Here is a 26,908-nt window from a genome sequence, read left to right on the forward strand (position 1 = left end):
TATTTGCGTGTGTGGTTAGATTGTACATTGATTTAAACTGAAATCTGACCTTATAGACAATTTGTTAGTTATAAGAAATCTAATTTGATGAATACGCTAACTACAATGAAGATACTTTGATTGTTGTTCATGATTTAGTAAAACAAATAAAAGTTGATCTCATTTATTTATGAGAAAATACAATATGTAGTCCCTAAAGTTTCACCAAAATATTATATGTATATTTAAAAATAATATCACGTCTATACTTCCAATTTATTAACTTGTTTATCACATATGTATACCTTAAAATTATTTATCAAGATAATCTATATATTATTTTGACTTTTTGTTAAATAATTTATCGAAATCCGTATATAATGCTCTTATTATATTTTGACTTATAACATGAAATTAAAAAAAAAAAAAAAAGAATCTCTCTCTCTCAAAAGGTTCGTAATTGTTGCCTTTGCTTCATTGCCGACAATATATTTGACTCGTGCCCCGAAACTTTTAGTCCTCTCCAAAACCCAAAGTTTGCGGATGACAGATACAAAAGACAATGATATAACTAAAAGGCCACCGGCCTTCATTCTTAAGCTCGTACTCATATACAAGACGGATCAAATAAATGAGTTTTGAATTTCAAACCCAAATAATTCATTTTACAAACTTAGCGAACAGTGAAATTACTACAAATCCTATTAGAAAGTGGACTTTTAGAAGCACTTCTAATTAAAGGCGACATTTCACTTGTAGAAGCAAGTGGTCGATGTTCCTCCCTTACTCACCGCTCCAGAGTTCCACAACGTCTTAAGTCATTGCATACCAAGTGGTCGGTGTTCCTCCCTAACTCACCGCTCGTTGTTTGCTCTGCCTCGCGACCGTGAGGATCGCTCACTCGTGGTGGTCGCTCGTCGTCTCTTTGATCGACGGTGATGGCCCTCCCATTCTCCTTCTCGGCCCGATTTGGATCTTCACATTGTTCCTGATCTCAACTATCCTACTCCAATTCCCTGGACTCGTGCTACTGATAGTTTTGCCCGCCACCAACTGACAACCGCGGAGTCGCCCGCTTCCTTTGTCGGACTTACATCACGTGTTAGCTCCTCTATTCACTGGGCTATGGTCGAGAAACGAGCTTCAACCTCGCTCTTGAATCCCACCAGCAACGCCATTATCTTTGTTAGTTTCTCTTCCACTTGAGTCGCCATCACGAGTGACTCTGCCTGATACCAAATTATTATGAAACCGAGATTTTGATATCGTGATAGGAGTCGGAACAAAACTAATCAAGAACGCAAAGCTTCACCGGAACTTAACTTCTTCTCTTTTTGAGAGAGATAGGTTATTTGGTTTGAGGCTACTTTCATCGATAAAAAAAAAAAGAGAGATCCATTTATAAGTAGGTCTACATATAATTCATAATTAAATACTAATTACCTAATTAAAACTCTAAATTTGTAATAATAGAAATGCATGATTAAAAATAGTAATTGCAAGATTTATATAACCTAATTTCATATTTAAATTGTCTAATTTTCATAAATAAATCCATAATATCTAAGTACGTAACATTCTGTTAGATTTTTTTCATAGTCAACGAGGCGCGGTTGTTTGGATATTTTCATCAACCATTGTAAATATTTTGAAAGAGCAAAAAAGTGCTCAAAGTATGATGTGTCTATTGTTCTTTATCATGTCACAAGCAAACACAAATTGAGCGAACACCGATACTTGGTGTACAGATTCGATCCAACTTAGTTTTGTATTGTGTTATGTTAAAAATATGCTACAACTTTGTATTTCTTGTATTTTTACCCTCATTCTAATAGAATGCTCTATGTTTAATATATAATATATATATATATATATATATATATATATATATATATGTCATTATTCGTATTGGGAAGCTTTAAACTTTATCCTTCACTTTCTTAAAAAAAAATCAACTAAAAAAGAAAATAAAAATGTTTCCATTCATTATTATTTTTTTAAATATATTACTTTTTTTTAATCACAGAGCCAAACAAAATAGCTAGCTCAGTCTAGCTGAAGAAATCCATGCCCTTTTACATACGGAGGGTTTATCATCTTTCAGCTTAATGTCTCTGTACATAATTTTAGTTAATAGTGGCACTTGCATTTGCACTGATATAATATAGGGTAATCTAGCAACGTAGCCAATTTCAAACATGGTTTTAAGGATGTAGCCAACATTTGGTAAATTTTGTAATCTAGCAATTTACAGAAATAAACGGTTAGAAAATATCGAAAATACCCTTATGTAATATAAATCATAGAAACCAAATACTAGTCAACGTTTCAGCCAGCCGAAGTTTATCGTGCTTAAAATAAATGGAAATTAACTGAAATTAACAAAGCAACGGAGATTAACAAAAAATTAGAAAAAAAATAAACGCTCAATAACCAACTTTGCCAAATATAGAATTTTTTTTTTTAATTTTAAATATATACACGTGTATTAACTTCGAAAATTCGTATTGAAAATTTGATCGGCTTGTGAATAACACCGTATTAAAGGAAATGAAAGAAATATCAATTGATAACACCATCGACCTCTACCTGCACATATGTAAAGTTACCATAATTAACAGAAATTAACAAAGCAGCGGAGATTATAAAAAAATTAGAAAGAAATAAGAAAATGCTCAATAACAAACTTTGCAAAATATAGATTTTTTTTTAAATTCTAAATATATACACGTGTATTAACTTCAAAAAATTTGGTTGATCAAACGTGGGCTACAAATTTTGTAAGTAAATTCTAGTAGATGATATTATAGTAATTAACATCTTATATAATTAAGACACGTCATCATTTTTTGCTAGAGTGAAAATTTGGACGAAACGTTAACTACATTACAATTTCAACGTTTCAGGTGGTTTAGTTCGACTAATATATCATGTTTTGATCAATAATATCACTTCTCAAAAAAATAAATAAATAAATAAATCACAGCCAAAGGAAAGTAAGAGGATAATATTTGGTCAAATAAGACAAGAGGATCCAAACAAAGCCAGAATACCGAGACAAAGATGCAAATGTTGGGAGGGATGGACTGTAAATTAAATAAAAATAAAAATGGGAATATAGACACATACCATTGCCGCCATATGCGCCAAATATTTGACATTGGTCTAGAAATCGAACGCACCCATACTTTATAGTTTATACTATTAAACGTCGCAGTAATAAGGACAAGTGTGGAGAAAAATATCTCCTTGCTTTTTTATCGTTATTTATCATAAATATTTGTTTTTCCTTTGTGTTATTTAAAAAAATAAATAGTAAATGTCCCCTCTTACAATTCTTAAAAAAAAAAAAAAAAAAGTTCGACAATTGTCCATGTGCAATCAATAGTCACCGCATCTATGTGTTCCAATTGTAGGTCCATGACATTATTTGAATAATCTTAGCCTAACCAAAGGATTAAGGCACCTCCGATCTGTATATCATATGGTGATTGATTATGGTATATCGGAATATTTGACTAATTTAACGAGTAATTCATATTGCGTGCTAAATTATTATTATAAGGGTACACCGCATCTATGCGAGGTGTTTTAACAACAAATAAAATAAGAAAAATTTAGATATATGACTATTTTAGACCTTATATATTGAAATTCTAATTTAGCTGCTTAAGTAACTATATAATATTTAAGAAAAGAGTCAGAACTAAAATAAGATGTGTAAACATAAGCCTGAATAAGAATACATCATTAATATTTGAATAATTAGACTATAATTTTAGTTGAGAATAGTCATATATATTTTCTTCATAAATTAACATGAATAATATCTAATATATTATATACATATATACCATCATTTCATGATATTTATTACTAATGAAAACATTATAATTACAGATTCATGAGTAAAATTAATTTCGATACTTGTGGTACATTTTGAGTGTTTGCAGAAATAATTAATTTAGAGTTCATTTTGTTTTAAATTGTTTTCGGTATACAATATTTGTGAAAATACGGAGTTTTTTTTTTTTTTTTAAGCATATGGCTTCAGCCTGCTTTCGTATGTATGCTGCTAGCGAAATACCCAATTCAGCCCAATATTTTAATCCTTCAACTTAATTACTTATGAATTAGAGCAAATTTAAGTACTACTTATTTTAAAAAAAGTAATAATCCAAGTTGGTAAAAAAAAATAAAAATACAGACGGCTAAATTATAATTTCCAAAGAAGGTAATGGAAATAAATCTATATAAAAAAGACTAATTATTTTTTTTATTTTTTTTTATCAATAGAGAATAATGTCTTTTGTACTTTTCTCATTTATAAATTTTAATAAAGTAAAAAGAAAATTGGTAAAGAAGGCTGGAAAAAAAAAAAAGAGGAAAAGAATCAAATGCGCATTCATCTCTCTCTCTCTCTCCCCCTTTATTGTCGTCTTCGATAAGCATCAAAAAAAGATCCACACCACGCCACAACTCTCTCTCCCTCCTTCCTTAACCACTCCACCCAAACTATCCCTACCTCTCTCTCTCATCTCTCTTTATTAATCAAATCCTCTTTTCGATCTACAATTCACCCAAACAGAAGAAGAAAAGGAAAAGTCATGAAGCGATCCTCATCTTTCAGCGAATCCGATCCGTCTCCGTCGTCGGCCGAGGAAGACCAGAAGATGAAGAAAGTCAAGACTTACGAAGAGGAAGCAGAAGAAGAAGTGGAAGCGAGGAACGAGGGTTTGGGATTTCTGGACAACAACCTTCTGTTCGAGGTCCTGAAGCACGCCGACGCGCGGACTCTGGCCTCGGCGTCGTGCGTGAGCCGGCAGTGGCACGAGACGGCTCAGGACGAGCGCCTCTGGGAGCTGATCTGCACGCGCCACTGGGCCAACATCGGCTGCGAAAACCGCCAGCTCAGATCCGTCGTCCTCGCCCTCGGCGGATTCCGCCGGCTCCACGCGCTCTACATCTGGCCCCTCCAGAGGCCTCAGCCTCAGCCGCAGCCTCCGTCGCCGAAGCCTCCTCCGCCGTCGAGCTCACGCGCGGCCGCGCGATGGGGGAAGGACGAGGTCAATCTCTCCCTCTCCCTCCTCTCCATCCGCTTCTACGAGAAGATGAATTACTCCAACAGACCACCAAGCACCAGATGATAAAAATATATCATCTGTATCACATCTAATTAGGTCTCCATTCCCCTAAATCTACGACTATACCACTGCGTTTCTTTTCTTCTTCATATTTTTGCTTTAATTTCGTTCTCTTTCCTACGGATTCGATCTGGTTTTTTTTTTCCCTTTTGATTGTTGTATATAATTATAAACCTCCAAATATAATTATCAATTGTGTTTTTTTGTTTTTGGTAAAAACATTATTATTAATTGAAGTAAGAGTTTTCGTCATATTTCTGGTGTTATTGGTTATTATTTTTTTCGATTTTATTTATTTATTATAATAATTGTAAACTGTAATATACTCAAGTGAGAGAGGACAGAGGAAAAGTGGAGTTGTAATAAATGTTTGAGAGTGGCCCTTTGGCTTTGTGCCTCTTCCCATTCCGCTAGAGACACAACGGAGACACAGATGACAGGCTAACTTCTTTTTTAGATTAGATTTTCAGAGACGAGACCACCCAATTGTCGTATTTCCAGGGCCTATTTTGTAATTATAATCCTTTTGGCATTTTCTTTGGTTTTGCTTTAATTTATTAATGAGAGAAAGAAAAGGAAAACTACCTTTTTTTTTTCCTACGTAACCTTATTAATTTGTCTTTAATCGTTTGCTTTGCCGTTTCCCAACGTGAAGCAACCAAATGGTATCTTGGAATGAGTACAAAAAATAATAAAGCGGATAAATGAAATAATTTAATGGCACATCCAGTCTTGTGGATTGTGGTAGATAAACGCTGGACAAGTAATTGATTTTTGTGCTCCTAAATATATGGCGTTAAATATTGACATCAGTGTTTGTTTTGTTATTAGTTACTTTTATGTCGTCGTTTTCACAAAATAAAAATGACACTCCGAAAGCAAAAACAATAAAATTTGGTGAAGTTCAAAACCTAACTATCGGCGTACTTAAACCATCGCATGTAAATCATCGACAAAGTTCAAGACCAATCTATCAGCGTCCCAAAGTATTTGACAAAGCAATACTATCGACAAAGATAAGAATCCTTGAACTATCAGCGGCCATACCATCGGCAAAGTTCAAGATCAAACTATCGGCGTCCTAAAGCCTTTGGCAAAACAAGACTATCGGCGAAAAGAAAAATCCTTGAACTATCGGTGACCATACTATTGACGAACTTCAAGACCAAATTATCCGCGTCCCTAAATCTCCAGCAAAGCAAGACTATCGGCGCAGAAAACTATCGGCCTCAAACCTTAGGCAAGAGGAAACCTTAGGCAAATAGAACATTAGGCAAGAAGAAACCTTAGGCATGATAGAAACCATCGGCAAACTTCATGACCAAGACTATCAGCATGCAACCATCGGCGAACTTCATGGCCGAGACTATCGGCATAAAACTATCGGCGAGCTTCATGGTCGAGACTATCGGCGTGAAACTATCGGCTTGGAACTATCGACATGAAATTATCGACGAACCTCTAAACCTTCAGCATACACCAACCATCGACCATCCAAGGCACACCATCGGCCAAAAACGACCTCCAAGGCTCAATTGCCTCCAAAACCCACTCAAACTTCAAGAATGCTATAAATACCCTCTCAACTCACAACTTAAGGTAGGATTTTCTCAACTTATCAAACCATAACTCTATCTCTCTAGAAAATATAGAGACGAACACAAATCGTTCATCAATAACGCAATACAACACAACTAATGTTGAGCATCGGAACGCGCGCCAGGGAAAACCCATCCACGTCCCTCTAGTCACGTTCCTTGTCTTTTCAAGCGAAGGACATGACAAACACAAAGAATCCGAAGATCGCGAGAAACTCGAAGAACATGATGGACTCAAAGGACTCGATGAACACGAAGAACGTGAAGAGCCCGAAGATCGCGAATGACCCGGAGTACGAGCGAAAAACTCGAAAACACGGTTTTAAGTGTTGACCAAAAAACGCAATTAACAGTTACTATTTTGGAACAGTTAATTACTGTTCTCAGACTTTGATTTGTATTAATTAGATAGTAAAAGTAGGTTCCTTGAGATCCTTTTAAAAATTAGTTAATTATTCTTGTGTTAGACAGTGTGTTGATGATGTTTTGATATTGTAAGCTACTCTCCATATGCGCTAAAGTAGGCAATTATCAATCTTGAAATTTATCAATTTTTCCTAGAATTTCGTCGAAAATCTATCATTTTGTAACAAAATGTTTATTTGTAATTTGGCTTAAATTTGGACATCATTCAGAATGGAACATTTCATATCAGTTTCCATTTCCAACAATCAAAAGATATACCAATATCATATTTAGTATAGAACGATTTTCTTTTGATATATATACTTATACTCATTTCTATATCTATATATTGTGGAATTTTGATCGATGATAATTGGTATTCTATAATATACGAGACCATATAGAATCATTACAATCGAAAATGATAAGAGCATCTCTAATGGAGGTCATCAAACTCATTTTGACAGTTTTTGGACCTCCAACGAGGAACTCTAAACTCTCATTATGGGAGTTTCAATAGTTTTGGATCCTCAAAAATTATAATTACATTATTTATATGTCCGATTCTTAATATAAGTGGTTAAAAATTACCCCATTATAATTTAGTTCTTTTAATTTAATAATTTGATATTTTTCTTATGGATGAATAAATAAAATCATAACACATGCTATTTATATTAAAATTAACATAAAGTAGTACAATAATAGTATAACATTAAATGCATTAATACCCAAAATAACAAAAAAAAAAGAGAGTAATTTTACAGTTTTAAAGTATGTTTTTATTATTATTTGTATGTAATTTCATGTTTTCATTTATGTTTTATTATAATGTAACTTTATATTTATATTGTGCATGTTTTATTATTATTATAGAGGTATAACAATATTCAATATTATTAAATATTAAGGATTAATATGCAATAAATATATATTTTTAGGGATAAATTTGAGGGTCCCCATTGGAGTTGAGAGCATCTAAACCCTCATTTTGAGGTTTGAGAATCCTCAAAATGAGGGTTCCCATTGGAGATTCTCTAATAACAACCATGGACGTGTTAATATTAACTATTGGGTTACTATTAATCCTTGACGTTCGTCCGGAAACTGAACTTCAACAGAACTTCTGTTATGGCCGAGCGCCAATTTTGGTCTTGGTCGGAACAAGACGTTCTGGTTATTAGAGGCTCATAATGAAAAAATATTAGCATAAAATTTGAAATTTTCATATTGAGAATATTAACTAAGAAATATAAAAATATATATCTTTGTAGTTGGATTTGGAAGACGAAGAAGGAGAAGATGACATGGAGGAACTTCTTCTCACCAGAGCCGGCGTCGAGTTTATAGAGTTATATTGATGGGGAGGAAATCTTTCTCGCCAGAACGGGAAAGGAACGGTCTCCGCTCCGACGAGGGCACAATTTTTTTTCCTTCTTGTTATGAGGCCAGCGATAGAGGGAGATCCAAAAGTTGCGGCAATGACGCGGTCTGGTGATGGTGGAAGGGGGGAGAGAGAAAGTATTTGGTACAAGTCGGAACTACTTGGTTCAGGTTTGTTCTGATTGTACCAATTCCAACAATAGAACTAATATTCATATTAGCCACACACGCCTTAACAAAATTTTCATAGGTGCTTTTGGGTGGTCGAAACAAAAAGTTTTAATTTCTTCCGGTTTCGATGCCTATAATTAGTTGGTATTGAAATATGTCTTGTATACTTTCTCAATAATAATTATTAAGGTCACTTAAACAATAATACCAATTTATATATATATATATATATATATATATATATATATATATAGTTGTATATGTAGTACATAGTGCACAATGCACCTTCTCAGAACTTTCTTGTTTACAAAGCAGCTTGATAAGAGGAAAAAAAAACTTTAAATTGATTATAACCTAACTTTTAAAAGCGATATGAGAAACGGCTAGTCGTTGTTAATGCCGTTTGAATTCAAATAAGGGTAATTTAAAACACTCAGAATTTTACGAAATTTTGAAGCGACTAGTTGCTCTTAATTTATTAGATGTTTCTTCTATGCTAAAATATATATTATAAGTCTTGATAATCGGTTTAGAAGCGACTAGACGCTCTAAAAGAGAATGTCGCTTCTAATTATAAGCTCTAAAAGATGTCCGCTTCAAAATGTCCATGTCTCCACGAAGACTTCCCGTTACTCTCTCTCTCTCTCTCTCTCTCTCTCTCTCTCTCTCTCGTTTGTTACAAAATTATTTTCCCCAACAAAAATGAATACCCGAAAACTACTGCCACGCTACTTCGGTCTCTTCAACGCATAAGAAAAAGTGTGCAACAACAACGACGACCATTCCAGAGAAGGAGACAATAGAATGATAAAAAAACGGTTGATGTCTCTAATTCTTAGTCTAAGTAAGAAAAATTTGATCTCTCGAACGAAGCCAGGAATCTAAACTAGTGGGGCTAATATGCAAAAAAAAAAAAAAAAAAAAAAAAAAAAAAAAAGTTATGGACCTAACAAAATGGGGGAAAAAAAAATTTTAACTGAAAAAATCGCTTTTGAGGTGAGCCGAAAATGATTATCCAGCAAAAAGTAAGAGGAAATGAATGACATTTTTTTTACTAGTTCAATTTTACATAATACATCATATTATCAATAAAATTCAACATTTAAATACAAATTACAAAATATAATCTTTAAACATCAATATTGTGTTTCATAAGGATTGAACTCTCGCCTTTTCGCGGAGATCACTTCGTAGACGAGAAGTCTTACCACCCAAGCTAAACTCCTAGTGTAATGGATGACATTTTGAACCATGAGAACTTTAAATGATATGTTTCATTCAAATAATTGGCAAATAATGCAAAATAATTAAGATTTATATTCTTTTAAATCATTGTAACCGATTCACACTCTACGGCCATAACTGGTACAAATAATTTTGGATTGTTTGGTTAATTTTATGTGGTCTAATTAATTTATTTTCTCTTAAAACATAAATTTAAATTCATGTTCTAGTGTCTGGACCCCCATTATTAACAAATTTGATATCTACCCATAGCACTATCCCTTGACAAGATTAATAAAATTGACATAACCTCACGACAAGTTGATTATTCCGACACTAAAGACTACATTTTTTAAAATAGTATTTAACCGAATATCATACATCTTTTATAACCAAATAAACATGCATTTTTGTTGCGAATGAAAAATGAATTCTAAAACTAAAACATAAATTAATTTCTTTTAAAGAGAAATACATAAATTAACGCATAAATTAAAGCTAAAAAAGAAAGAAGCGCAGACCAAAAGCAAATTAATAACCGAAATTCACATAGGAGACAAATATAAGATGTTAACGAAAGGTAAACAAAAAATTTATAGCATATTTGAGAAAGCCAACGACCCATCACACTTGAAATTTCAATCAGAACTAAACAACTAAGAAATTGAGATTTTCACACAATCACACACATAAACCACAAACCACATATAAAACAATTGCCCAGGGAAACAAAAACATAAAGCAGTGTAGACTAAGAATCAAATCACACAAGAAAAGTATGCACTACAGATAAATGGCAGCGATATGAACATCATACCCAAAACCAATATTTTATTATGCCACAATTATCACGGACGACATAAGATACAAATATTTAAAGCCATACACCACACTATTAACAGACAACCCGTTAAAGACCAAGTAAATTTGGTAAACAATAAAGTGTACAAGGTCAAAACATAATCATAAGGCTACATCTTCAAAATACTATCACGTGGAAATTCGTAGAAACCAGGAAAACTTTTAAAGACGAATTACTGGACATTGGAAAGGGGCCAACCTACAATATCCATACGAGATAAATATAAAGATTTTTTTTAGACAGTCAGTACTGACACGTCTAAAAGATTCAATCCTAAAGAGGCAAGTAAAAAAAATCTAATAGTTCAATCATAAAGCACCAAGTAAAAATCTAAGAGATCCAACCATAAACCAAGTGGAAAAAAAAACATGAACTGAACTGGCAAGAAAGCCAAAGATATAACATGGATATACCTGCAAGCCCAAAAGTTATTTGATACTTGACCTCCACAGAGACCGAGAATAGAAACCTTTCTCTCAGACTGATCTATAACCCACGAATGTTGTGATGGTGATCTACGAGATCTCCCAAAAATGAATATGTTTGCCATGCGCATAAACAAATAGTTCTCTTGTACCAGAATTCCCACTCACAGATGATACCCATCCTCACATCCAGTAAACGACTATTCGAGACAACAAGGGATCAAAATATAAAATCCCAAGTACAAGTAAGAACGGTGACTCAACCAACGCAAATCAGTCACCAAAACGACGCGTCGACGAATGACTCACTCAAATCCCCAATAACCAAGAAAAAAAAAATTGTATGACCAGAACATCTCAGGCTTCCACCATTCAATGTAAAGTATTGGGGGAAAAACAGCTAGTACCAGATGCTAAAATAACCAAAACTATCCAGAGATCAATTTAACATAAGCAAATTCACCATCCCAAAAATATAAGCAATCAAACAAAAACATAAGCCCCTTGAAGCCAATACACAGTCCCAGAATATAAGCAATGAAACGCAAAACATAAGCCCCTTGGAGAATTAATACCAGTGACCGGCCAGAGAAAAGGTACTGGAACCATATAAATTCCAACTACTGATCAATTGCGCAACCAAATGTTGCATTAGGATGGGAATAACCTTATATGAGAGAAGCCCAATAGAAAGACGTAATCAACATCACTCGGTATAAATTCCCAAACCCTCCTGACGGAGAACTAAACACAAAGGAAATATACCATATCGCGAGCAACCAGCAGAGACCAATACCTTACAGAAACTGAGACCCAATCCGTGAAGATATGTCATGCATGAGTAAGAGAGCAGCCCACCCAAAAAAAAACCCAGCTCGGCTTGATAAAAAATCCCAAACCATCCTGTAAGAAAAGATAAGAGATTAAGGCAAGCCTATATTCCATCCCGACAGAAAATCAACCAACCCCATATATACCAAAATTCTGATGATCATCAACCGACCCCATATTCAATCCAGTAAGAAGAGATAAAACAGGGAAGATCACAGACGACGATGAGGCAGTCTGGTTAGTGAAACTGAACCTGCGTGTTCGAGTGCACATCTACTTCCTCCCCCAGATGATGTTCAACAAATTGTTCAAGTGCACCCAGCTCTATAGCAAAAAAAAAAATACAAATTTTAAACAAAACCGAAAAGTATACGACACTAATAATGAATTGGATTATATCATATATAATACTCAACTGAGATCTAGCCCCCAAACTAACAAGGTTCTCGAGGGCGTTAGTGAATCGTTTCATAAAAACCAGAAAATCATTCCAGGTAAATTGGTTGCAGATTTACAGCGGCAACAGCCGCCAGTGCTGCACACTCACATAGTTTATCTGGGAAAAAAACAATACACGCCCACCAACTACACAAACACAGCCTTTGGTAAAGGTTACAACAAAAAATATAACAAGAGGCTGTTCACATACACCGCCTTATTGAGTGTTGAAAGATCTCTGTCCCTCGACTTCCATTTATTCTACGAGACTGCTAGCTTTCTCAATCCGCCAAAGTACGATCCGAAAAAAACCATAACCCCCTTCTCGCAAAGCTTGTGTAAATATATCGGGTTAGAAACAAATACACAATTGGGAAAAAAGAAAAGGAAAAAACTTGAAAAAGAAACTCCATATTTACAGGTTTCTTTGTTCAATAATGTCACCAGAAATCTCTCAACCTTGTATTGTTCTCCCTTTCCTCACCATCCTTTGATACAAATCTGATAATTGTGCATCTATTTTGAGCACAATAAAGTACTATGAAGAGCAACATATTAAATTATATACATTTATAAAGTAAAATGGTAAAAAAATCACCTCAAAATAGAAGTTACAAAGCACAATAAGAAACTGAGTTGTTGAGGCATAAGAGAAATGAAACAGTATGTGTAGGGCTAAACCGTAACCAACGTTCACGTCTTGCTTGAAAGGAAGTAACCGAAAAACACATTGATGTTAAGTTCTAATCGGTGCTACAATAACACTTAAAAAAGAATAAAAAATTAACCAGAGATTGACTAGAAGTAACACAGATCAAAGTGCTACAACTAAAAAGAGAGAAAAATGTTATATATACGTGTATGGTATGTGTAGATATATATATATATATATATATATATATATGTATGTACATATATGTATGCATGTATAGATATACAACATCATAGAATCGAGAGAGACTGAGCACACAACATACACCAGCAGTGGTAAGTATATATGTATGTGTGTATATATGTATGTATAAACTACAACATCATAGAATCGAGAGATACTGAGCACACAACATACACCTGGTTCGTTTTAGGGTGTAAAAAGAACGTTCAAGATTACAATGTCAAGGTTAATATTTTGTTGTCATGAATTTACAAATGTTGCCGTGTGGAGATGTTTGTCCATTAAGTGATGGCAGAGTGTCTTGTAATATAATGTATGGTTATTTGACATTTTCTATGAAAATGAAGCATAATTTTTTATCACCCCTGGTTCCCATTCATGCTTTTTCTTGTGTCATGCCTAGGCTTTGATATAACTTTATATACATATTTTTAATCTGTCCTAGATGGAGAGGCTATCACATCAGAGTTGCATTCTAAACATTTACTAAGGCTTGATCAAACGGGATAAAAACCAACTCGGTTTTATTTAAACAAAAAACAATGAAGCAGAACCTTCAAAGATGAAGAGGTTGAAAACCTAACCAGTTTTGGTCGTTGGAAATTGAGTAAAGTGATCCTCCCAGCACAATTAAAATCCTGAATCCTAATTCTAAGATTGTGGAGAGAGAGAGAGAGAGAGAGAGAGAGGGAGAGAGAGTTTATAAATCTCCGAAAGCTTAAAACAGATATATATATATATATATATATATATATATATTAATGTAAAAAGGTTGAGAAGAACACCAAGAAGCGAGTTTCAGATTAAAATCCAACCTGCTTTGCACTGAGTCTCCCATTCGCGTTTTCTCATTTGACATAATAATAACAGTAAAGTAAGATTTATTTAAATGTTAGCAAGAGGCCAATGGGATAAAGCTTATGCCTAATAGTACATAAATTTAAACCATGTTTATATTGACACATCTACCAGTATGTTTGTAAATTCTGAGATAGATGTCCATCGAGATATCAACACATGCAAGAAATAATTAAATATAAAAAACAAGAGTAAAAGAGAATGGTTTTGCTTGATATTCAAATTTATAATGAATACTTTCTTTGATATCTTAAGTTGTTCAGGAAAAAAACTCAAAAAGGAAAAATATGAACAAATTACCTCAAAATCTCTGAGTTTCCTCAACACCCTCTGTCCTTGCATAGTGCTCCTAATCAACAAGGAAGGCCTGGTCAAATTAGATCCCCGTAATCAAAAGACATATCCATGATCTACAAAAAGCATAGTTGAAAATATCTTTTCATCAGATTTTGACTTTTGGAAAGAATAGAAAATTCGCCAACATGGAAAGAACACGGGGATAATAGTCTGTCACTCAATGAACACTGTAATTCAAAAATATTATAAAGGTACAGAACTTCAGTGCTACTCCTTTGTTTGTATATAAAAGAAAGAAAGATAAAAAAGGGGTATATATGAACAACTTTTCAGGCAAAAAAAAAAAATATATATATATATATACCTACTAGGCAGAGATAAATTTATGGGCGTTGTCTACATCGACGACCCCGAAAGTGACGTGTCTGGTTTTGATTGGATCTGCGTGGGGATAAGTGGACGAGTTGTGGAAAAGAGGCGGAGGAAGAGGAGGCAATGATGACTTGTCACTGATGTCCTTTCTGATTCCCCACAAGACTTCGACGCAGGTCTTCATGGACGGTCTCGAAATGTCTTTTGTTTTCTTTTGCAGAGTACCTCTCTCTAGGTGATAGGCTGAGAAACCACGCACTTCAAAGTTCCACGAGTCTTCGAAGGCAGATACGCTACAACTGGTTCAGCACGAGATTGGTCAGAACTCGAATACCACTCTAAACAAACTGATATTTCCATCAGTTCTGAAACTATGGCTGTTTCACATAATTGGCTGGGCACGAATCCCAAAAATGCTCTCAACTAGTTATCTCGAACCATGAAATCATAAAATGCTCATTCCTTCAAAACAAAATAGTACGAAACTTTGAATAAGATAAAGAAACTTGAATAAGATAAAGCTTGGATCCAAAGCCCAAGTCTTCCTTCATGTCTGCAATACACAGCAAAGTTGCCCAGCTATCCTAGTTCAGTTTCACAACAAACCCAAAATTAACTAAAACATGGTCAATTACATATGATATTAGATACAATGTAATGTATCGAATAATGTCTAATACATACTAATCTGAATGTCACCCAGGAACAGGATCATGGTAAACAGAATATCTCACTGCTTGTATTGACGTCAGCCCAAGTATTAGCTCCTCCACAAGTGTGAGTTGAACTTCCTTGAGGCAATTGGTACAGGTAAGTACATATTTATAATAACACCACTTTTAGAAATCAGTAAATAAAATAGGAGATTGTTCACTAACACTGATGGACTATTGAGTGTTGAAAGCTCTATTTCTCTTGGCTTGAGGTTCCAGTCTTTCTCGATTCCGACCGGCCTTGCAAATCGCATCGATCTCACTCGCCAAAGAACGAAGCAAATGAATTAAACCCATCTTGCGAATCCTGTGAAAGATATCGAGTTAGAAACAAATACACAACAACAGGGCAGAAAATATTGAGTACTACACAATACGTATATACAACACCGTCGGCAGTTTCTATGTTCCGCCAAGGGCACGAGTGAGTACAAGGTTAGAGACCTCGCCATGACACGACCCGGGGTTTATGCTTTGCTTTCTAGGGTTAAGGATTTGGGGGTTTATTGAGTGTTGAAAGCTCTCTGTCCCTTGAATCGGAATGAATCAAAACTTTCTCGCAAAGCCTGTGTAAAGATATGGGTTAGAAACCAAAGCACAATCGGGCAAACAAGAAAAACAACGAAGGATAGTAATAAAATAAAATAAAAATACTCCATAATCGCCAGCGGAGCTGATTGGGGATTGCGACGGTGGAGTCGAACAAACGAAACGAATTAGAGAGAGACTGAGATTGGGTTGAAGGGTTTATTGCTTTGGTTCTAGGGTTTTTACGGAAACGCTCGCTAGAGATCATTGGCGCACTGTTTCCGCCACCGAAGCCCCGACGAGAGCTGTGATCCACCGGCCGGACGGATTAAAGGAGGTGCGATCTGGCAGATCAACACCACCACCTCCAAGAGGAGTATCCGCGACCCAAACACGGCGAACTTCCCTCCAGGCTCGGTCGAAACTGGAATGGACGGGTCAAGGGACTTAGTCTCCACAGCCAATCTCGCTCTCCACCCGCGCTTTAAGCCCGATCACCGCCTCCGGAATTCCGACAGAAGCTCGCCGGACGGGTTGAGATCTGGTGGTGGTGGTTCGACTGGCCTCCGGACACACCGCAGATCGAAACCACCACCTCCAACCTCGGCAGAAGATTGAAGTACCCGTTGGAACCGGCGAGCTTCTTGCTGAGGACGAACATCCTTATTATGCCGGAAACGGCGTCGAGGTTTGGCGACGAGGCAGAGAGGGAATGGCTGGGAACGAACGAGCCAAGACGGTGCAGTAAAAACCCAAGATTTCCTTTTCATGCCGAAGCTGAAGGGAAGGGTCAAGAAAATTGTTGTCTCCGCAGCCATTCTCGCTCTCCACCCGCGCTTTTAGCCCGATCACCGCCTCCGGAGCGCCGAAAGAAACTCGCCGGACCAGTTGAGATCTGGTGGTGGTGACGCAATCTGGCCTCCGGACACACCGCAGATCGACACCACCCACTCCAGCCTCGACAGAAGATTGAAGTACCGGCGAATCGGCGAGGTTCTTACTGAAGTCGGGCGCAGTAGATTAGCCTTGCGATTCCGGCGACGACGTCGAGGTTTGGCGACGGGGCAGAGAGGGAATGGATGTGAATGAAAGTACTGAGGATGTGCCGTTGTGCCGTAAAACCCTAGATCGTCATTTACGCGCCGGTGATGTATTATATATACCACCATAGTCTTGGCGTCCAATTAACTTTCCCTTTCTTTCTCTCTCTCCTTGCCGTTAGATTAAATTTTGATCCAACGGTTGTATTATGTTGTTTTGATAATTGCCGATATTTTATCTCAATAACGATACAACACCAACAAAATATACCAACGGATATATAATCTTATAAACGCGTTATATTTATTATATTTTAGCCAACGCCCAACGGTATGTCTGTATTGTAAAAAAGGAAACAAAAAAGAAATATCTTCAGAGGACTATCCCAATCAGTGTTCCTTCACAGACATCTTCGAGTTTGAATATACCAGTATTTGAAGTTTTGAGAAAATATGTACTCTTAATAATAGTAAAACACAATAAAATGACTTCTATTGCTACTTCCAATTTAGACATGTTCTCACTCTTTCGAAATCTTAGTTGCCCAATTTCTGAATCTATGAACTATGTCTGAATTTTGTAGATACAACAATTTCAATGATAGTGCAATAATAATAATAATAAAAAAGTCGATTTCTTATGTTTTCATGGTAATCATGTCGATTTCGACACATAAATATATTTACGGATCGAACCTGGTGGGCCCGGCAGACGAGGTCGAGATGGTGTTTGTTGAGGAAGTCGGCGACCCTGTCTGGTCCGAAGGTGTAGGAGACGCCGCGGTCATTGTCGGCCCAACCTATGATGTCTCTTATCAGGGTCGGCCCACAGGAGATCGCACAAGAACGGGGACGTCGATGGGCCGCTCGATGGCCCGGATCTGATCGAGCGTGTGGAGGTCCGGGGAGAGGCCGCCGTGCATGCAGAGGATCTTGCCGTCGATCAGGGCGGCCACGGGGAGGCAGTTGAAGCAGTCGGTGTAGAGCTTCCATAGTCGGACGCTGAACCTTCGCTTGCACTCGTCGTAGAAGCCGTAGATTCTGTCAGACGCTTCAAGTGCCAACTCATCAAGATGAGTAGCTGTTTAAGAATTTTTGAACATTGGCTACAATGAAAATTTTAAGTATTTTTTTTATGAATAAAATTTTTTAGTTTGATTTAGTCTAATTGGTTACAAATTTCTTTAAAAAGTTGGCTAATTTGTCGATTATATACTTTAAATAGATTATTTAGCTACAAAATATTAATATAATAGTTTGGTAGTGTGTATGTTTATACGAAGTAAAAAGAAAACAAAATCTTTCAACAATATATTTCATATGTGATGACTATTAACGAAGGTATGTGCTAGATTTCATGTTACCCAAATTTTAGAAGACAATTGTACAATCAATTTTTCGTGTTGGATCAAAGATTCAAAAGTCAAATTTATTTTTAAAAAAAGTTGGCTAATTCGTTAATTATATATTTTAAATCAAGATTTTAAATACCGGGCGTCCTCACTGTCGATGGCCTAGCGGCCAACAAACGCTACATTTTTCGTTAGTTGTCGTTCGGTTGTCGTTCGGCCCATCGACGTCCCCGTTCTTGTGCGATCTCCTGTGGGCCGACCCTGATAAGAGACATCATAGGTTGGGCCGACAATGACCGCGGCGTCTCCTACACCTTCGGACCAGACAGGGTCGCCGACTTCCTCAACAAACACCATCTCGACCTCGTCTGCCGGGCCCACCAGGTTCGATCCGTAAATATATTTATGTGTCGAAATCGACATGATTACCATGAAAACATAAGAAATCGACTTTTTTATTATTATTATTATTGCACTATCATTGAAATTGTTGTATCTACAAAATTCAGACATAGTTCATAGATTCAGAAATTGGGCAACTAAGATTTCGAAAGAGTGAGAACATGTCTAAATTGGAAGTAGCAATAGAAGTCATTTTATTGTGTTTTACTATTATTAAGAGTACATATTTTCTCAAAACTTCAAATACTGGTATATTCAAACTCGAAGATGTCTGTGAAGGAACACTGATTGGGATAGTCCTCTGAAGATATTTCTTTTTTGTTTCCTTTTTTACAATACAGACATACCGTTGGGCGTTGGCTAAAATATAATAAATATAACGCGTTTATAAGATTATATATCCGTTGGTATATTTTGTTGGTGTTGTATCGTTATTGAGATAAAATATCGGCAATTATCAAAACAACATAATACAACCGTTGGATCAAAATTTAATCTAACGGCAAGGAGAGAGAGAAAGAAAGGGAAAGTTAATTGGACGCCAAGACTATGGTGGTATATATAATACATCACCGGCGCGTAAATGACGATCTAGGGTTTTACGGCACAACGGCACATCCTCAGTACTTTCATTCACATCCATTCCCTCTCTGCCCCGTCGCCAAACCTCGACGTCGTCGCCGGAATCGCAAGGCTAATCTACTGCGCCCGACTTCAGTAAGAACCTCGCCGATTCGCCGGTACTTCAATCTTCTGTCGAGGCTGGAGTGGGTGGTGTCGATCTGCGGTGTGTCCGGAGGCCAGATTGCGTCACCACCACCAGATCTCAACTGGTCCGGCGAGTTTCTTTCGGCGCTCCGGAGGCGGTGATCGGGCTAAAAGCGCGGGTGGAGAGCGAGAATGGCTGCGGAGACAACAATTTTCTTGACCCTTCCCTTCAGCTTCGGCATGAAAAGGAAATCTTGGGTTTTTACTGCACCGTCTTGGCTCGTTGGTTCCCAGCCATTCCCTCTCTGCCTCGTCGCCAAACCTCGACGCCGTTTCCGGCATAATAAGGTTGTTCGTCCTCAGCAAGAAGCTCGCCGGTTCCAACGGGTACTTCAATCTTCTACCGAGGTTGGAGGTGGTGGTTTCGATCTGCGGTGTGTCCGGAGGCCAGTCGAACCACCACCACCAGATCTCAACCCGTCCGGCGAGCTTCTGTCGGAATTCCGGAGGCGGTGATCGGGCTTAAAGCGCGGGTGGAGAGCGAGATTGGCTGTGGAGACTAAGTCTCTTGACCCGTCCATTCCAGTTTCGGCCGAGCCTGGGAGGGAAGTTCGCCGTGTTTGGGTCGCGGATACTCCTCTTGGAGGTGGTGGTGTTGATCTGCCAGATCACACCTCCTTTAATCCGTCCGGCCGGTGGATCACAGCTTTCGTCGGGGCTTCGGTGCCGGAAACAGTGCGCCAATGATCTCTAGGGAGAGTTTCCCTAAAAACCCTAGAAACCAATGCAATAAACCCTTCAACCCCCTCTCAGTCTCTCTCTAATTCGTTTCGTTTGACTCCACCGTCGCAATCCCCAATCAGCTCCGCTGGCGATTAGGGAGTATTTTTATTTTATTTTATTACTATCCTTCGTTGTTTTTCTTGTTTGCCCTATTGTGTTTTGGTTTCTAACCCATATCTTTACACTGGCTTTGCGAGAAAGTTTTGATTCATTCCGATTCATGGGACATAGAGCTTTCAACACTCAATAAACCCCCAAATCCTTAACCCTAGAAAGCAAAGCATAAACCCCGGGTCGTGTCTTGGCGAGGTCCCTAACCTTGTACTCACTCGTGCCCTTGGTGGAACAGAGAAACTGCCGACGGTGTTGTATATATTTATTGTGTAGTACTCATTATTTTCTGCCCTGTTGTTGTGTATTTGTTTCTAACTCGATAGCTTTCACAGGATTCGCAAGATGGGTTTAATTCATTTGCTTCGTTCTTTGGCGAGTGAGATCGATGCGATTTGCAAGGCCGGTCGGAATCGAGAAAGACTGGAACCTCAAGCCAAGAGAAATAGAGCTTTCAACACTCAATTAGTCCACCAGTGTTAGTGAACAATCTCCTATTTTATTTACTGATTTCTAAAAGTGTTATTATAATACTTGGTTTGACTCTCAGATTAGTAAACATAAGACATTATCCAAATTATCACAGTGTATCTAATATCATACGTAATTGACAATGTTCTAGTGCTTTATTTTATTTCATTTTGGGTTTGCTGTGACACTATTGCAGAACATTCCAGACACGAAGGAGGACTTGGGCTTTAGATCCAAGCTTTATCTTATTCACTGCTCCGTACTGTTTTGCTGTGAAGGAAGGACCACGCTTCACGAGTCGTGACCTGCATATTATGGTATGTGAAACAAACATAATTTCAGAACTGGAAATTTCTATATGTTATGTGTGGTCTCGAGATCTGACCAATGTTGTACTGAACCAGTTGCATTGTATCTGCCTTCAGTGACTCGTGGAATTTTGAATTGCGTGGTTTCTTAGCTCATCACCCAGAGAGAAGTAATCTGCAAAATAAAATAATAAAAGAAGTACATACGTTTTATAAGAATTTTGAATCGCAATGTTAGACAATGTTCATCGAGTGACAGACTGTTATTGACATGTTCTTTTCATGTTGGCAAAATTTATATCCTTTCTCAAAAGTCAAATTCAATAAAAAGATCTTTTGAACTATGTTCTTTTTTGTAGATCATGGATAGGCTTTTGAACACGAGATTCCAGTTTGACCAGACCGTCCTCCTCGTCTGTTAGGACAAGGACATAACGTGAGGAGGAAACTTATTGAGATTTTAAGGTAATTTGTTTAAATTTTTATGTATCCTAACTCTTCTCGCTTGAGATAATCTTATTGACATGTATTCTTAACTTAACTCTGTTTATTGTCTTTGTTTACGAACTCATCTTCTTAATCTGGCATATCAAGATAAGAGATGGCAATATGAAGTTATGTTTGCCTAAGTATTATGTTTCATCTCACAAAAGGAGCTCACAAACTAAGCACTTTTCACTTCTCAAACAACAATAACTGCATTTTTTTGGCCAAAAATTCCTTGAGTTTTTTCCTGAACTAACTTGAGAAAAAAAAATAGTCGTTATGAATTTGAACATCATGCAAAACCATTCTCTCTCTTTTACTCTCGTTTTTTATTATTTGATTATTTTTTGCGTGTGTTGATATCTCAATGTACATACTGGTAGATGTGTTCGATTTATCATGGTTCAAATTTCTGTACAATAAGGTAGGCTTTAGCCAATTGGCGTCTTGCTAAACATAAATGAATCTTACTTTACTGTCATTATTATTCCAAATAAATACGTGATGAAACATTTGGAGCAAATATATACACTGGGCGCTGTGTTCGTTTTATAAACAAATATTTGTCTCTTTGCTGGAAATTTCATGGCCATACTAGTTTACAAATTCGTATTTGTGTGGTTAATTCATCAAAAGAGGGTCGTGAAGGTGCGAGAGAGCAGTTCTCTCGTGGCGAGAAATTTTGCCGGAATGGGAGACTCAGTGAAAAGCAGATTGGATTTTGATCTGAAACTCTCTTTTTTGGTGTTTATCACAGCTTTTGTACAATAATATATATATTTTAAGCTTTTGGAGGTATATTAACTCTCTCTCTCTCTCTCTCTTCTCAACCTTGAATTAGGATTTTAATTGGCTGGGAGGATGACTTCACTCGATTTCCAACAGCCAAAACAGGATAGGTTTTCAACTTCTTCATCTTTGTCCGTTCTGTTTGATTGTTTTTGTTTATATAAATTGATAGAACCTTGACAACGTAACCGTTGACGTAATTTTTTCACTCTACAATGAACCATGTATATCACTGCAGGCGTGTCTGTGTGCTCAGTCTCTCGATTCTTTTTAGTTGGAGCGCTCTGATCTGTGTTACTTCTAGTCGATCTCTGGTTCATTTTTTCTTCTTTCCAAGTATTGTAACACCAAATAGAACTTAACATTGATGTGTTTTTCAGTACTTCATTTCGAGATAGACGTGAACGTGGTTACGGTGGACCTACTGGTACTGTATCATTTCTCTTATGCCTCGACGACAAAGTTTCTTCTTGTGCTTTACTACTACTTTGAAGCGATTTGTTGCCATTTTACTTTTAAAAAATATAATCAAGATGTTGCTCGTCATATTACTTTTCCATTTTACCTAAAAAAATTTGTTGCTCATCATATCAATTTATTGTGCTCAAGATAGATACACAGTTATCAGTATTTGAATCAAAGGATGATGAGAAAGTGGAGAACAATAAAAGGTTGAGAGATTTCTAGTGTCATTATGATAAGACCTGGGTCTAGGGTAATAAAGGCTTTTATTATCTTTCGGCTTTTTATTAATTAATTTAGGGTTTAAATTGTTAGGTCAGGGTGGGGTTTTACTTTCCTATGTATTTATAAATGGAAATAATGAGGGATTAGGAGGGCATTCAATCAACTAGTCAACTTTGGGATTTTCCGATACAAAGCACTGGCCCTCTCGAAAGGCCAGGGACCCATTTGTAAACATCATAACCATTTTATCAATACATATAGTCCTTTTTCTTTTATACCTTCCTTGCTATACGTATCTGATTAGAGTAGGGTTCTATCACATTATCGAACAAAGAAAGCTGTAAATAGGGAGTTTTTTTTTTCTTTCGTTTTTTTTTTGCCCTGTTGTACATTCGATTCCAACCTTATATCTTTACACAGGCTTTGAGAGAAGAGGGCTATGATTTTTTCGGCTCGTTCTTTGCCGAGTGAGATCGACACTCTTTGCAAGGAAGGTCAGATCGAGAAAGGTGGCAATCTGGTAAAGGAAATAAAAGCCGAGGGACGTAAAGCTTTCAACACTCGATAAGGCGGTGTAAGTGAACAGTCTCTTGTTTTATTTTGTAGTAACCTTTGCCAAAAGCTGTGTTTGTGTAGTTGGTGGATGGGTATTGTTTTTTTTCAGATAAATTGTTGTGTGCAGCACTATCGGCTGCTGCTACTATAGATCTGCAACCAATTAACCTGGAATGATTTTCTGTTTCTTATGAGATTATTCACAACGCCCTCGATAAACTTGTTATTTTGGGGGCGGGATCTCAGGTGAGTATGTATGATATAATCCAATTGATTATGAATGTCATATACTTTTAAATTTTGTTTAAAAATTGTAATTTTTTTTGCTACATAGCTGGGTTGCAAGGAGCTTTTGCAACTCATATGGTACCTGATTATTTAGTTTGAAATTTGATATGTGATTCAATCCATATTATTTGGCTTAAAGAATTCTAGATGTTTCACATTTTCCTTTAGAATAGGGCTTTGTTTGCTTTTCCATTGTACATCTAATCTAACTAATTTGTTCACTGACTTACAGTTTCTCTAAACTTGGGGAGCTCAAATTTTTTTAAGGCATCAGGTTGGCACAGAGGCCAAAAGGCTAAACATAATTATGCTCACCTACGCTTTCCTTTCCTTTTTCCTATAATTATATATTTCTTTTATTTTTTCTTTCTAATATTTTCGGGGCTTCTGAAACCTTACCTTAGCCAAATGGTTCCCGGGGGCGTTCATTGTCATCCATTGGACAGATTCGGTAATGTAACTATTGCTGATTGTCAACCCAACTTAAAGTAGATAATGGTCAGAATGAAGTGCCGAAATTCATCTTAGTTTTTGCACATTCTTGTCTAGACCTTTTCTTTTTTATCTTCCCTGATTCATAATATATGAAATGGTGAGAGCGAATTGACCCTATTTGTTTGTGTCTGTCTACAAGTAACGCCTTGATTCTTGGGCTATGTTTGACATTCTCTATCCCTGGACTCTGAATCTCTCTGCTATCCTCAATGAGGACTCAATTCCCTTGTTGCTGAGTTTCGTTCGCTCTTCTTTGGATTGTGTACCAATTTAATTCTTAGTCTGCAAGTAATTCTCACACACACAGTTGTTTATTTTCCTGTGGATACGACCATCTCTCACGGTGCTACGATTCCTAGGAGTACTTTTCTCTTTCACGCACAAATTACCTCTGTTTTTCTGTGCCTTCAAACTCTTTAAGTAGGATCAATGAATCATCAGGTAATATCACTTCTTTATCCGCTGAGTAATGTCTTCTTGTGCTTTAATTTCAACTTTTGCGGTATTAGCTTTTTTGCAGTACAATAAAGACAAACCTAATGCTTTGGATTTTGGTATATATATGTTCCGTTGATTTTATGTCAGGATGGTATATTGGCTTGACTTTATCTCTTATTTCTTTTACAGGATGGTTTCGTAAATTTGATCAAGCCGAGCTGTTTCTTTTTTTTGTGGTCTTCTCTCTTACTCAAGCATGACATATCTTCATGGATTGGGTCTCAGTTGCTTTAAGGTATTGGTCTTTGGTGGTTGCTCGTGTACGAGATGGTTAATTTCCTTTATGTTTATTACTCCGTCCAGGAGGGTTTGGGCATTTATACCGATTGATGTTGATTTGTTCATTCTGTTGGGTTTCTCTTATATAAGGTTCTTGTCATCCTAGTGCAACACTTGGTTATGCCACTGATTAATCGGTGGAATCTATTTGGTTTCAGTATCTTCAGATCTTCAGGGATTTTTGTTTCTCAGTTTTTCTGTACGGATTCTTCTCTCCGGTGAGTCACGGTGGTATTAATTCTCCAAGAGGCTTATCTTCCGTGTTTGGTTGCTTATGTTTTGAGGCCGCGTACTGACTTCAGGGGGCTTATGTATTTGTTTGATTGCTTATATTTTGTGCATTCTTTTTTGGTTATTGAGGATTTGAATGAGCCATTGGTTGACGTATCTTTTTGGTGTGAATGGCTGGGTTACCGATCTTGCTTGTACGTGGGCTTTGATATTTGGATTTCTGGTCGTCTCGAATGGTCGTTTTATGGCTGTGAGGATCGGTGTGAATGGGAATTCTGATATGAGAGAACTCTTTGTTTCTGAGTATGGCATACATATACGTTTTTGGGAGATCCGCTATATTACCATCACAACATGCTTGGATTATGGATCATTCTGAGAGAAAGGTTTCTATTTTCGGTCACCGTGGAGGTCAAGTATCAAATCACTTTTGGGCTTGCAGGAATATTCATATTATGTCTCTTGGCTTCGTTGCACTGCATTGATGTTTTTTACTTGGTTTGTGATTGAATATCTTAGATCCTTACTTGGTTCTTTATGGTTGAATCTCTTGGATTTTTTTTACTTGGTTCTTTATGACTGAATCTCTTAGGGTGTGTGGAGTACTGACTGTTTATCTTTATTATTTTATGTTATTATCTCGTATGAATATTGTAGGTTGGCCCCTTTGTAGTGTCTAGTGATTCCTCTCTAATTTTGTGTCTAATTTACTTGGTCTTTAACGAGCTGGGCAATTATTTTAAATGTGGCTTTAAATTACACTGCTTCTGTTTTTGTTTCCCTGGGCAATTATTTTAAATGTGGTTTGTGTGTGATTGTGTGAAAATGTTAGTTTCTTATTTGTTTATTTTGACTTGTGATTGTGATTAAAATTTCAAGAGTGATCATGTCCGAAGTGATGGGTTATCTGTCTCAGATATGCTAGGTTTCCATCATGTCTTGTTAGCGTGAACTTTTTTGGTTTACCTTTCGTTAACATCTTATATTTGTCTCCTATGTGAATTTTTGGTTATTAATTTGATTTTGTCTGCCCTTTGTTTCTTGTTAAGCTTGCTATCTTTGTTTTGTATGTTTGTCATGTGTGATTTTTTTTTTTTGTGTGTGTGATGGTGATATGATATCTTTTATTTATGTCTACACACAGTGTGCTTCTATCCAGGTTGCTATATACTCTCCTAGTGCGTGATATGATAGACATATCTTATTTATTCTTACATTATGATTAATTCTTATACGATGATGCACGATGTATATATTTATTATTTTGTGCTTCTGTTTAAATTGTCTTTAGTTTAAGTACGC

General features: G+C 36.6%; 1 protein-coding gene and 3 long non-coding RNA genes across 6 annotated transcripts; 2 read left to right on the forward strand and 2 right to left on the reverse strand.

Moving 5' to 3' along the window:
• The first annotated feature begins 4,376 nt into the window (after positions 1 to 4,376).
• SLY1 (F-box family protein) lies at positions 4,377 to 5,719 on the forward strand. The gene has a single exon (XM_089621202.1). It carries the CDS (start codon positions 4,587 to 4,589, stop codon positions 5,124 to 5,126), a length of 540 nt encoding a protein of 179 aa, XP_089477328.1. The 5' UTR covers positions 4,377 to 4,586; the 3' UTR covers positions 5,127 to 5,719.
• A 5,853-nt stretch (positions 5,720 to 11,572) lies between these two features.
• Positions 11,573 to 14,032, reverse strand: LOC149392037 (uncharacterized). Of its 2 annotated transcripts, XR_016300227.1 has the most exons (3): positions 12,439 to 14,032; positions 12,169 to 12,346; positions 11,573 to 12,094 (listed from the first exon to the last, which is right to left on the reverse strand). It is a non-coding gene; the product is annotated as an uncharacterized LOC149392037 (long non-coding RNA). The 2 variants fall into 2 exon arrangements; XR_016300226.1 differs by having other exon boundaries at positions 11,573 to 12,346.
• Positions 14,033 to 14,555: 523 nt separating this feature from the next.
• Positions 14,556 to 17,423, reverse strand: LOC149392038 (uncharacterized). Its single transcript, XR_016300261.1, has 3 exons — positions 15,973 to 17,423; positions 15,108 to 15,902; positions 14,556 to 14,623 (listed from the first exon to the last, which is right to left on the reverse strand). It is a non-coding gene; the product is annotated as an uncharacterized LOC149392038 (long non-coding RNA).
• Positions 17,424 to 19,335: 1,912 nt separating this feature from the next.
• LOC149392039 (uncharacterized) lies at positions 19,336 to 25,730 on the forward strand. 2 transcript variants are annotated; one of them, XR_016300352.1, is made up of 7 exons: positions 19,336 to 20,776; positions 20,855 to 20,997; positions 21,187 to 21,307; positions 21,658 to 21,763; positions 22,626 to 23,000; positions 23,681 to 25,039; positions 25,226 to 25,730. It is a non-coding gene; the product is annotated as an uncharacterized LOC149392039 (long non-coding RNA). The 2 variants fall into 2 exon arrangements; XR_016300351.1 differs by having other exon boundaries at positions 19,336 to 20,771.
• Positions 25,731 to 26,908: the final 1,178 nt, after the last annotated feature.

The sequence above is a fragment of the Urtica dioica genome, chromosome 7 (genome assembly GCF_054948205.1).
Source record: "Urtica dioica subsp. dioica isolate 48M chromosome 7, U.dioica_male_clone48M_v1_H2, whole genome shotgun sequence".
NCBI classification, from domain to species: domain Eukaryota; kingdom Viridiplantae; phylum Streptophyta; class Magnoliopsida; order Rosales; family Urticaceae; genus Urtica; species Urtica dioica.

Coding starts and splice junctions, on each gene's coding strand:
- SLY1 (XM_089621202.1), top strand. CDS start 4,587: ATGAAGCGATCCTCATCTTTCAGCGAATCCGATCCGTCTCCGTCGTCG.